Source organism: Larimichthys crocea, unplaced genomic scaffold (assembly GCF_000972845.2).
Source record: "Larimichthys crocea isolate SSNF unplaced genomic scaffold, L_crocea_2.0 scaffold97, whole genome shotgun sequence".
In the NCBI taxonomy this organism is placed as follows: Eukaryota; Metazoa; Chordata; class Actinopteri; family Sciaenidae; genus Larimichthys; species Larimichthys crocea.
Genome location: NW_020861315.1, coordinates 955612 through 969236, shown reverse-complemented (window position 1 = coordinate 969236; position 13625 = coordinate 955612). Strand labels below are relative to the sequence as shown.

General features: G+C 41.6%; 1 protein-coding gene across 2 annotated transcripts in view; it reads left to right on the top strand.

Moving 5' to 3' along the window:
* Positions 1 to 12339, top strand: part of LOC104919629 (cadherin-4) — a 220216-nt gene extending 207877 nt beyond the window's left edge. The window contains exons 13-17 of one of the 2 annotated variants that reach the window (XM_019271354.2): positions 4525 to 4764; positions 5029 to 5265; positions 6254 to 6393; positions 6487 to 6651; positions 8015 to 12339. In XM_019271354.2, coding sequence (XP_019126899.2) covers positions 4525 to 4764; positions 5029 to 5265; positions 6254 to 6393; positions 6487 to 6651; positions 8015 to 8221 — 989 coding nt within the window. In that variant the 3' untranslated portion in view covers positions 8222 to 12339. Of the gene's footprint in view, positions 1 to 4524; positions 4765 to 5022; positions 5266 to 6253; positions 6394 to 6486; positions 6652 to 8014 lie in introns of both variants that reach the window. The other variant, XM_019271353.2, reaches the window with a different exon arrangement.
* The last annotated feature ends 1286 nt before the right edge of the window (positions 12340 to 13625 follow it).

Below are 13625 nucleotides of genomic sequence, written 5' to 3'. Positions count from 1 at the left end.
GCACTGGTGTGTTTACCTTAAGTCAAGCTGGCTTTGAAACATTGGGGTATTTATAGGTGTGAGCATGTGTGAAGAATGCAGTCATTTGAGACACATTTGTGAGTCTGTGTGTGTCTGTGTGTGTTTTTCTGTAAATTTTTGTTGCAATGGTTGACAGTGTGTCACTGTGCCGTGCAACCTGCTGTGCTGATGGGCACAGGAAGAGGCAACAGGATTAGAGGTTAACTCACTCCTGTTGTTTGGACCTCAAAAACACTTAATTTACTCCCGCCTTTACTTCTCCTGACATTTTCTGGACCTCTTTATTTCAATAGATTACCTGTTTCCTATAGAAATCATTTTTTCCTCTGACCTTTGTGGCGTGCAAAGTTCAGACAGGCATGTTTCTTTGATGCTGAAGTCCAGAGGATGAGAACCCAGCAGTTCAAGTCACGTTTGTGTATGTTTGTGTGTGCACATCAGTCTGACTGTTTAGTTGCTGCTGGAGTGTCAGGCATCATAACGTGAGAAGGATTATGGTAAGAAGTACTGTGAAACAGTAAGGATAGTATGACAGGACAGGTGGTGACAGCATAGTGAGAGGTGCTCTTGCATTTCTTACCATATTTTCACGTCGCCCTCCGACACAATCTGACTGACTCAGACCCTTCTGACACACTCCTATGTTATTGTTTGTGTTTATATGCTCTTCAAAGAACATATGGTAGGCTTGCTACAAGTCTTTTCACCGTGCCTCACATCTCTGAGCCCTCATCAAAAAAGGGAGTTAATACAAATCCTTTGGAGGAATTTACACAAACATAATTATTTATTTAGCTGGTTAAAACCCACATAATTCTCCTATCAGCTGTGGCAAGCTGCTTCCACATGTCCCCCATACATGGCTGGGATTAACAAACCAGCAGAATGGGAAAGCCTGTGTGTGTGTGTGTGTGTGTGTGTGTGTGTGTGTGTGTGTGTGTGTGTGTGTGTGTGTGTGTGTATTTGAACCTTTGTGTTCATGAACCAATATATATTATATTTAGTGCTGTCAAAATTAACGCGTTAATTTAATTAACGTGTTAATTTTGTCGATTAATTTTAAATGATTAACGTGTTAAAAAAAATTAACGCAATTAACGCGGTTTTGTTTACTTCCGGTGGCGGCTGACCCATAACCTTTTTGAGCGCTGAATTGTACGTCGGCCTCGCCGCCATTTTGTATGTGGCAAAGTAGAGCTTTGTTTCCCAGATATATTAGTGTGTGTGAATGGGTGTATAAGAGGCATTAACTTAAAGCCCTCACGGAGACTGCGCCCTGGGCGGTCGCCCACATTGCCCACAGCTAAAACCGGCCCTGCTTGTTTTAGTTTACGGGCAGATCTGCCACATCCAATATGGCGGACACGTTAACGTATCGCAGCAACGGACCAACCTGCTCAATGCGGCGTCTATGTATATATGTCTATGATCTATCCTAACTAAAGGAGAGTCTATGTATATATGTCTATGATCTATCCTAACTAAAGGAGAGTCTATGTATATATGTCTATGATCCATCCTAACTAAAGGAGAGTCTGTATATATGTCTGTGATCTATCCTAACTAAAGGAGAGTCTATGGTGGAAAGATGGATAAGGACAGACTTTCAGGGGGAACATTTCATTTTAAAAAGTTGCCCGACGGCTCGTTGGACAAAAACAAGGTAATTTACACAGTTTGCAAAGCCGAATTTAAATTCCGCAGAAGTAACACGACTTTAACATATCACCTCAAAGCAAAACACCCTGCTGAAATTACCTCCACGGGACCTCGCCTGTCTACACTACAGGAGTGTGGCACTCCTTAGTATATTTCCTCATTCTGGCTTTTTTCTGTTAGCACTGTGCACCATAAGCCAATAAAATGAATGAATTTAAATATACTTTCTCTGTGTTTATTCTATATTAATTTGATCATTTTACATAAATAAATATTCATTATCGCGATTAATTACAGAATTGTTTGCGATTAATTAGTTAATTTTTTTTAATCGATTGATTTGCTTTTAATAATGTACATTAAAGCATCGTTATGTAAAAACTGATTTTTGTTGTGATTAAACCACCAGTTTCAGACCGAAATACTGAACCTACTTATATGGACAGTCGTACGCGTGTATTTGTTTTGATTACATTACTGCTTGGTCACTCTCTCCTTGTCTCTTTTTAGCTTGCTGCATTGTCCTCTTAAGTCTCTTCCCCTCCTGCCATTAGTTATGTTAATAGAAGCTGCTAAGCTCGGCCAAAAATGTCTTCCTTCCAGCTGTCCTAAGCCAAATACCAAGACCCCACCAGTGCTCCGAGCACCCAGTTCCAGGCAGTAACTTTACAGCTAACTGAGTTAACTAACGTTAGCTAACAGCAGCTACAGTTCACAGCAGTTACTTTACTCTGTAAATCACTGAGATTTGAGGTGACAGCCGGGGGACATCTATCCGTTAAATATCCCCCAAATCAGTGAAATAGTTGGTGACCTGACCCAAAGCTCAGAGTTACGTTAGGTTGACTTTACTGTAGGTTAGTCCTGCCTACTTTTGGTTTAAATACCAACCATGTCCAGTTCAGATACTGATACAGATTATTTAGTTGGTTGAACAGATCCAGATCAGGGTGGACTCACTCATCCCTACTGATAAGTGAAACAAGTGGATTATCTTTGAAGTGTCACTTGTCTATTTGATTAATCCCTAGACTATGAAACCCTGAATCTAGTCTTAATCCCCAACTTTAAATATATATGTAGACTATTTTTCAATAGTTTTTTTTTTGTTTTTTCTTGTGAAACTTGTGAGGTCCAGTGCTCTGTCCATCACTCACTGATCAATTAAGTCTTTCTCAATCGGTTCAACCTTCTCTAACGATCAACAATATTAATGACAGTGCTACCAGTCACACAGAACTCAAACTGCTGATGGGCTCACACTGTGTCTCACTCTTCTTGTGGCAAATGTCTTGCTCCGTTGCCATGTTTAATTGGCAGATCTGTCAGCTTTGCATAAATCTTTGTAAATTACATCGCCCTTATCTCATCCCAGAGATGGGCCCTGGGGTCGCTTGATTCCATCCAATGGCTCAGCCAGTGGGGCATGGCGGGGAAATGACTCGTAATTGGAGGCAGCTAAGGGTTGTCACCCCCTGACACACACTCAATAAACAGCCCTGAGCTTCATACTGCTTTTTTTTTTTTTTCTCGCTGCCACATCTTTTTTTACCACACATATACATTCATGCAGTCTTCTCCCCTTTCTGCTGTCTCGCTCTCTGATTGTTTAAAGTGTCTATTCTTTACTTCCAATTCTCTAAAAATGCTGTTGCTGATGGTCTGTTGCTCTGTTCAATCAATGCAAAGCGCTTCAGGATTGTGTCTGCAGATGAGGTGTGTGTGTGTGTGTGTGTGCGTGGTCTGTGTGCATCAGTGCATGTTATTACAGTCCAAGGCTGACAATATTGTAGTGAACCAGCACCTGCAATGGCTGCCTACGCATCAGACCAGATTCCTCCAATTGTCTTAACTTTCTCACAGAATTACAACATGGACTTAGGTGCAACACTGGTGCAACATCTACAGAGGTTAATTTCAGAAAATATTGCAACTTTAATACCTGCATAATTAGCCACAGCTGTATGTATAATAAGACTGTTGTTAAAATCATGTTTAAATAATATGGCAATACAATGCTATAGCCACTGTGAACACATTGTGGATTCCTAAAGAAAACACATTACTATTTTTTTTTTTTTAAAAGATGCCATAACACAGTGGGTCCAATTTCAACACAACCAGAGGAGAGCAGTTAACAATGTATTTTCATCACAGATCATACAGTAGTCTATATAAAATAAATACATTCACAACTGCTTTCACATTGCTTCACTTTTTCAAGATGGCTCATTGTCAGTTACATGTGAGCAAGGAGGAAGTATGTATGTAAGCATGCAGATCAGATATCCTTATACATAAACACATCTGCTGCTTTGCTGTGCTTAAGTGAGAATGGAGAGCTCTGTGCACCACAATGAGAATGCCCCACTCACCACCGGGCATTGTTAATATTGCAAGCAGACTTTCCTTTATCTACAGAATCATTAGCTCTCCTAGTACTGTGTAAATACACACAGACAAGGACTTGTTTGATTGTGTTACAGTCATCATTATTGTACCTTAGCCCTCTCTAGGCGATTGGATGTGCTCTGCCTGCATCTGGATTGGCTCTGATGGGTTTGATTTGGGGTTAGAAAGCATAACTGTCAGAGGTATTTCTGTCAAGGCCAGAAATTCTCCTCCAGCTACAGCACCCCTACCTCTAACATTACCATTGTGAATAAACAGTGTGCATTTCCTTTTTATCTCTTCTTATTTATTCACTTTTATTATTTGCCTCCCCCTGTCGGCCTTCAACTCGTGTCCATCTTCCCTCTCAATCGTCCCTTTCACTGCGCACTTCTTCTGTCATCTTTGCCTCCCTTCATGATGCTGTTTTCTTTTTCTCCTTTCTGCTCCCAGGCTCTCCTGCAGCCAGCGGCACAGGCACGCTGCAGATCTATCTGATAGATATTAATGACAACCCCCCGGCACTCATACCCAAGGAGTCTCAGATCTGTGAGCGGATGAATCGAAACGTCAATGGCGTCAACATCACTGCAGCTGATGCCGACACAGACCCAAACGCTGGACCGTTTGTCTTCGAGCTGCCAAGCTTTCCCACCAGCATTCGACGCAACTGGACGATTTCTCGGATCAGTGGTGAGAAGGTGTCCACGTACATTAACAGAGCCAGAGAAGATATAAAAATGAATGGTTTTACCGTGCCATGTTGAGGAGCATTAGGCCAGTCATTTCTTACCAATCTTATTTTATATACTGACTCTAATATCCCATTCCTTAGGTCTTTCTTGCCCATGTATACTGTACTTTTGGTCAGAAATAAATACAGGCTAGGCAGAAAGTTTTGTATTAATAAATGTGTTGATTAGTTACACCCAGTATCTTTTCTCTCTATTGGCACAGGTGATTATGCCCGTTTAGGGCTGCGGTACCAGGTGTATTTAGAGCCAGGGGTGTATGAGGTCCCTATAATTGTGTCGGACTCTGGAAACCCTCCGTTGTCCAACAGATCGGTCATCAAAGTGAAGGTGTGTCCCTGCGATGAAAACGGGGACTGCACCACCATTGGGGCCGTGGCAGCCGCTGGCCTCGGTACCGGGGCCATCATCTCCATCCTCATCTGCATCATCATTCTGCTCAGTGAGTATCAACAGTTCATATCGCATTCACCCACTGACACCTCGCTACTTTCAGACATGCCGTGCACCCACACAGATAAGTCCAAAGAAAAAAGTTTAAGCCGCCTACGATTGTCTTTGTCTTTCTGTCATTGTGCAGTTCAAGGCACAGTCATTAAACATTCACCAGACTGTAATACAACAACGTGAGCAGCAGTTTGTGTAATGGATTAAGGCCTCAATTGCTGGAATCATCTCCAGCATCTCTTGACAAGAAGGTTTCTGTCTTCTTTCCCCGGTAGTCTAAATATCTGATGCTGTCTGTCTTGCCAGTGAATCATGCCGCAGGCATGCTTTGTTGCTGTGGGTTGCATAGTTCATATATAAACAATTCCTATAGACAAATGCACCCACTAGTGTGGGGGTTTTTCAACATATTTTAAAATGTTATACTGTGTGAGATCTATTGTTTTCATTAGTGCTGCTACCAATACAGGTTTTATTTATTTATTTCTATGCTTATTTAACCCATCAAGGTTTGAAATTTCTCTCTTATGGAAGACAAAGGACAAACAGGAAGGACACATAAAAGGCGCAACAATTTTTTATGAAATGTTGTACAGACATTCACGATACCCTGAGGATAAATTCTGCTCATGGTGGTTGATTTATTTTAGCATCTTTTAAATGATTCCATGATTTTTTAATCTAGTGCTGTCATTAGGACAAATTAATTATATATTATATTTTGTGCTAATTAGCATGTGACCATGCTAACATGCTAAATTAAGATGCTGAACCTGGTAAACATGATACCTTCTGCAGATGAGCAGAAGCATGTTAGCCTTTAGCTTAAAGCACCGCTATACAGCCTCACAGAGCTGCTGACATCGCTGCAGACTCAAACAAACAAGTGCAAAGTATATCCTGACTGTCTAATTTGTGTTTTCATGCAGATTATTGCAGTGGAAACCTAAGAGTTCATCATGATCATGTGTGTGTCCCTGTAGGCATGGTGCTGTTGTTTGTGGTGTGGATCAAGCGCAGAGAGAAGGAGAGGCAGACCAAGCAGCTGCTTATTGACCCTGAAGATGATGTCAGAGACAACATCCTCAAATACGATGAAGAGGGAGGAGGAGAAGAGGACCAGGTAGGATCCAGACAGACGTACACCTATGCACACATGCTTTCACGCTTTTTTATCTACGCCTTCTTACATCTGTACGCCCCTGTGGCTGCGTAGGACTACGACCTGAGCCAGCTGCAGCAGCCTGACTCCTTGGAACACATCATCAGCAAGCCACCTGGTGTCCGCAGGGTGGACGAACGTCCCATCATCCCCGAATCCCAGTACCCCATCAGACCTGTCGTGCCCCACCCTGGAGACATCGGGGACTTCATCCACGAGGTGAATTTACATTAATGGACACGCACATTACATCTCACATGCATGAGAGCTTAAACATCATTAGATTTGTTTCTCCCACAGCGAGCTGGCCTCTCACTCTCACTTTCCATCGATCTGACGTTTAATGTGATTACTCATTTCTGGATGCTGTTCAATATGTAAACTCTCAAGTATGGTGATAGAAACAACTTAGAGCTTTACTTTACAGCTGCTCTCACCGTGCCAGCTTTATACACACACACGCACGCGCACACACACACACACATACACTGTCATTGGCACACTGATGCGAGAAAATGCTGATTGACAGACTTGTGACAACACGTTCACACTCGAGAGGTGTTGGCAGCTGTTCAGTTTTGATCCATCCAGTCTTGACACTCTCTCTCTCACTCTCTCTCTTTCTGTCTCTCCCACCCTCCCTTCCTCTCTCTCACATGTACTCACCTGATCTCGCTCCAGCAGTCTGGTAAAACACAAACACAGCAAACACATGGTGTTTCTGCCACGCACCGTACCCCTGGGGGTTGAGGCTTTTTAGATTTCTATCCATGGCATCTCTGTATTCCAGTGAAGTGGATGAAGTCCACTCTCTTCACCTGCCTAACCTTCGGGTCATTGGCCCTCATTTGTCATTCTAAGAAACAAGTGCAGGTCCTGAGTGCTGGCAGGAAAACATACAGACCTCTTCACACCTTATTCATGAAACCCTAACAAAATATTGATGAATAGGGTTTGATCACACATTGATAAATCAAGTTCAAAAACAAGAGCTGACACAAGGTCAGTTTAATGGTCATAAAGACTACTGCTCAGCCTGTGAAAACAGCTGCATAATGTCTTAAATAATAAGCCTTAGGCTGGGCTAAATGCTGCAATCTATTGCAAGTCGGAAGTCAATAGTTCTGAGTTGGTATTTCCGATTTCCAATGTAAGTGCATCCCAGAGCATCTGCTCGGGAAAACATGGACGCCTGCAGCAAACTGATGTTTGTATTGCAATTTCAAGTGTCTACTTAGCCCACAAAAGAGTGAAGAGGAGTAGGTTAGTGCCACATACTCACAAAGCCGTTCATTGTGTGCACTGAAACATTGCTGTGAACTAGGGTGGATCTCCGTGTTGGAGAAGTTCACAGCATTCATCATAAAGGAAATGTGTAAGGAAAAGATGCTTTTGGTTGCATCATGGGAAATGTGGGATGCACCATTTCTGAACTTTACCCATACCTGGGACTTGATATCAATTTTGCCTTTTCCTTCTTCCATGTTTGAAGTTTACTTCGTATAACATGTTGCTTTTCCATCACTGATCAACATGATTTTGAGTCCTAATCAATACATTTCCTCCTCTCTGTCCTGTTTAGGGCCTGCGAGCAGCAGACAACGACCCCACAGCTCCCCCGTATGACTCCCTGCTGGTGTTTGACTATGAGGGTAGCGGCTCTACCGCCGGCTCTGTCAGCTCCCTCAACTCCTCCAGCACGGGAGACCAGGACTATGACTACCTCAACGACTGGGGCCCTCGTTTCAAGAAGCTGGCCGATATGTACGGAGGAGGGGATGATGATTAAATCTGCCCTGTCACACATGCGCACACACACACACACCCTCGTCCCGTCAGCTGGCCTGCCATGCTCTGTCCCTCTAACACGTGGGGCTATTACACCCTTATTGAACACACGTTAACAATGACATGTTCACACTGACCAACTGACTGACCAACCAACCAACCAACCAACCAACCAACCAACCAACCAATCAAATTACCCACCACAGAGGACCAGTGCCGTGAGTCAGTTTCGGGTGCTCTTCTCAACCGTCTCCTGCTCTAAGCCTGTCTGAGACTGAAACTGAAGCCCTGAATTGCAGGCTTCTCACAGTTTGTATCTTCACACTCTTGTGCTTTTCTTTCTCTTTCGGTTTTATGCTAGAGCTTTAGTTTTTAGTGGTCAGATTTTTTTTTTCCTTTAGTTTGTGTAGCTTTTCTTGTCATCAGTAACCCCCCAATTCAAGCCGTTCCCTATTCCTGAGGGTTTTCACTTTTCCCTCGCTGTCAGCCCCCGCCTGCCTCTCTGCAGAAGCTTTAGGTTGAGCAGCTTGCTTTGTCTGAGGGGAACAAAAGAGAAAAAAACAAGAACAAGAACACAGATATGAAAGTCCTTCATGCACAGAGGACCCTGGTTTATTCTTTCTTCAACTTGAATTACTTAGAACAGAAGCACTGTTGTTTAAAAAGTGCCTTCAGTGGTGCGTATTTTAGCAGACTCCAGCTAACTCAGGATTGGTTGCCATTTTCTGGGCTTACATGCCCCCATATGACCCCTGACCCTTTAACTCAGACCTACCCTTCTCATCATTTCTATCGTCCTGCAGAGCTGTGGTGGCTGCAGGATGTCAGTGCTGGTTTCAGAGCAGCACTGACTGGCTTACGTGGGCGCTTTATGTAGACGTACTGTACATAGGCCTACAGTGTGTCTGTAAGTTATGGACAAATCATTAACTTTTCAAGTAAGGCATATCTGTGCTCCTAGATCACAGCCAACTTGAATGTGATTAGTGAAATCACAAAAATACATTGTGGGACTGTCTTAGAGAAGAAATGCATCGCGTGTCTTTGTTTATTGTGGCTTCAATAGCAGCTGTGTTTGTTTTGAGCTCTCAGTATTTGCACCTAAAACTTGATAAGGGTTGTTACTAAATTTTGAAGAATGTGATGAGTGTGTTACCTCTGTAATGTTGCTGTATATGAAGTACAAATGAGGGTTATTTAAGGAGACTTTGCCTTTAATATCATTTAAGGTTTGCATGTTTATCCCTTCACCCAAAGGTAATTGACATGGCGCCAGTTATTGTGTGGTAAATGTGTCAAAGAAAACTGTATAAACTGTACAAACGCGAGAGAAGAGAAAATACAGGATTACTTCAAATGACTTTGATAGCATTACATGCAGAGTTGTGAGCCCCATCCTGAGTCTCCCTTTCTCTTATTTTCTTTTACTTCTGTTGATTCACTCTTGTTTCTCAGTAAACTTTTAATATACAAACTTTGGTGCTGGTCCCTGTCACAGAAACTGGGGGAACTGATCCTCAGCCAGGGATTTAGCGCCGTCACAATCTGTCTCTCTTCAGGCGGCATTTCATTCATCTGAAATTTTCTCCTGAAATGTTTGGCTGCAAGTTCAAGAGGTTTTGAAAAGAAGTTAGAGGAAGGGAAGGTCTGTTATGAAGTTCTGCGCTTTATCAAAGCAGACTTGCAAAACTAAAGCTTCAGTAATAGCACATTAGAAGGAAGACATTTTGAAAGACAGTTTTGTTGTGACTTAATGAAAAAGCAGCACTACCCATGGGCTTTTGTAATCACATTTCAGCCCACTAGAACTGCATGTAGTGAACTGAAAAAAAAGAGCTTTAGTCTTTGTATTAAATTATTGAAATATGCAAAACATTTCACATAGGGACCAGGAGATGCTGGTGAATGATACAAAGATTTAATCATTCCTTATCCATTGAAATACTCCGTCGCCAGTTTCAACTTGATGTGGACGGACCAGATTTTCTATTAATTATGAATATGGTGAGTGCTTGGAGGAAATCTCAGTAACGACAGTGTTCTTCAGATGTGATGAGAAGGATCCTCCACTCTTTATTTCCTTCTGCTTTTTTCAGATGTCTTTCACCTTCTTATGGTTCATATGAATAGCTGTAGATAAAAACATCTTTAGTTTGTTTTCACAAACCGTATTAAAAATTGCAGTTCTACTTTCAGAGTAGAAGTAAAGGAATGAACTTGAGATGAGATATAAAAGGAATATATTGCCTGTGTGAATAACTGTCATGCCATAACAAAGACATAAGGATGAGATTTGACCATAAACAAGCGAAGGAAAGTCAGAGTATTATTGATGTGGTTAACAGGGTAAGAATCTTTTCATTTGCATTAATAGATAAATGGGTGTAAATTGCACTTTGCAGTGTTTAAGCTTACAGAGGCGATCTTCAGGATAGCTGTCAGCTATCAAAGCAGACATTAAAAAAAGGAGTGGTATCCACAGCTTGCTGCTGGATAAGGTTTCCATCCTCGACCTACAGAATATCTTCACAAAATAAACACAGCTGTTACTTTCTGCTATCTGTGATTATTTCTTACATATAAATGTTGTATATACAGAACATTTTTATACGTTTGGTAACATGGGTTTTTTTTCTGTCTCTGTGTGGTCTTTGCATCTTTCTTTCACTTCAGTTTTGTTTCAAATGAAATACTTGGCATTGTATATTTCACCACAAGAAGCCATGTGCATTGAAGAGGATCTGTATGATTCTATATGAGCTTACAGCCATACTCACGTCGCTGTTCAAGTTTAGCTTCATCACGCTAAAAAGGCTCCACTTCAAACCAACTTGTACAGTCTATACTAGCACACACTCACTCCTCTAGGCCTTACTGTATATATGTGAGTGTTCTATATTATATGAGCCCCTTTCAGCATTGTTCTAATTCAGCTGCAAGGCTCCAACATTACTGAAGGCCATCCGGTATTCACACAATAAAGACATGCTTCATTAAAATGCTCATGCTCTCTTATCAGACATTAACAACCAATTCAGGGCCAAACATAGCAGGAGGCCGCCCCACCCCACACACAGGCGCACACACTTTACACAAGGTAAATGACCGATTTAAATGTGTCATACATACATGACGCAATGCCATTATGATACTGAATGTTAACAATGACTCGCAATGACACTCAGCAACAAATCATCAGTGGAGTTTTGACCTCCCATTTAAATGCAATCTGTGAGGGGAAATGAAGGAAGATTGATCATTGCTTGTTATATACTTGGTCCACTTGTCTTATTGACGTTCCCTTGCTAAAGCGAGGGAAGAATTAGGAAATGATAAATTGAAGGGAGAACTATCACACTGCTGTAGTCCACCCCTGTCTTCTGGCTGTGCCAACTCTTGCCAGGCTCTTCTGCCTCTCTGACTGGTGTTAGTTAAAGGACACTTGGTCTCATTCGTGGACACTGCCTGAACATGGACACACACATGACGGGAGGCTCCGGCAGGAGTCAATTTTTTTGCTGTTCTATGGCCAGAACTACAAAGACAGACAGGCAGCAGTGTTTCACATGAGTTCACCCTATAAGTCCAAGTGTACATAATGTAGTATTTGCTTGAAGCTAAACAGACCAAGTTAGGCAAACTGTAACTGTACAATTGGAGCTTTTTGCATGTGTCTTTTTATAATGGACAGATGAGTTCTATTACAGTAACCATACAACATTTTAAAATGTGTCGCAGCCCGCATGATCGAGGTTGCATTCCAGAAGGGGATTCTGGTGTACCATACTCACATAGTTTCAAATGGAGGAGAGAAAAAAAAGCTGAAAAAATAATTGCACAGTTATCGAGTCAAAAGACTTTTTTGTAAATTGTCAACAGCACAAATATTTTGTATTGTTGTTTGTACCATTTTGTAAGAAAACGAAGAAAAAAAAGAAAAAAAAAGGGAAAGAATCTGTTGTTTCGAGCGTGTGTTTATAGTGCCACTGCAATCTTGGTTTCCAAATCCCGTACAGTAAATGCGCAGCCTTGCAGATCAACCTTGTAATATAGACGCTGAGCTGGTGACTCCCTGTCAGCATCATGTGTTATAAATAAAATTTCCCCCTCCTTATAAGAGCACTGCCTCCTGTCTTTTCTTTGTCACCCACTGATTTCTGCAAGCAATGCATTTCCTCACACTCGTGTTATTTTAAAAGTGCTAATGTGCTTATTTTGACCAGAAATGGTCTCTGTCACTCAGCAAACTTTGCACTATTTTAAATTTAGCTTAACATTTCTGTATTATTACATCCATAGTTTATTTTGATGAGGCATCATTTATCAATAAGTTGTAATACTTTATAACAAACACACACATTTAGAGTATTTTGAGTCTTTTCTGAATCTCACCCTAACCTTAAACTATATAGAGTATAATTGGATGGAAGGCACTGAGTCCTACACTTGCCTTCATGAAGTAAACACACAAACTGCATGCTAACTGGATTATACTTTAGGAACCCATCAGCTGAGCTCCAAACGGTTTCTTCTCGGGAGAAAGAATTGAAGAAACTGCATGAATTTCTAACAAATGCAGACAAACATACTGCCATTTTTTTCAGGTTTATGTTTTCACCCTAAACAACATAATGAAACTAGATTTAGGCCTACCGGTGAAATAAGTTGGTCCGTAGGGACTTGGCTTGGGAACTGGTGGCTGGTTCAAGTGTAGTATGGACCAGTGGCTTTAGATGTGCCCTTGAGAAAGGTACTGAACCCCTGACTGGGTGCTGCTACGTGGTTGCCCATCACTTCACCATCTCCCCACATTTGCATGTCTTAAGCCCTTTGTGTGTGTGTGTGTGTGTGTGTGTGTGTGTGTGTGTGTGTGTGTGTGTGTGTGTGTGTGTGTGAGTGTGTGTGAGTGTGTGTGTGTTTGTGTGGTTGTATTTCAGCCCTAAGTAAAAAAAAAAGATGTATCATTGAGGAATCAGTGGAGTTAATCTTCTTCTTCTTCTTATGTGCATTTATATAGAGGTACACGCTGCACGCTCGCATGTCAGCACACATATAATTATTACAAACAAACCAAATGCACAGAGATGCATGTCATGGTGGCAGTGTACTCAGTAATGCTTGTTCTTCACATATAAATAATTTCTGTAGTTCTGCATGAAAAGAAATAACATATTTCAGAAACATTTCTACAACGTTAGAATCAAAAGATTTTAAAATTATGATCTGCCTCAGTTTGCCCTGGTTTAATATGCAGATGATTGAGATTCAGATTTCAAATTGGTTTCAGTGACAGCCATGAACAAACATAAGCTCAAATGATCAACATAATTAAGGCTGTTCATTTGTCAACTGTGCCCGACAGGGCCGACTTCCAAGGTGGAATAATGAAGTCTTTCTTAGCTGAA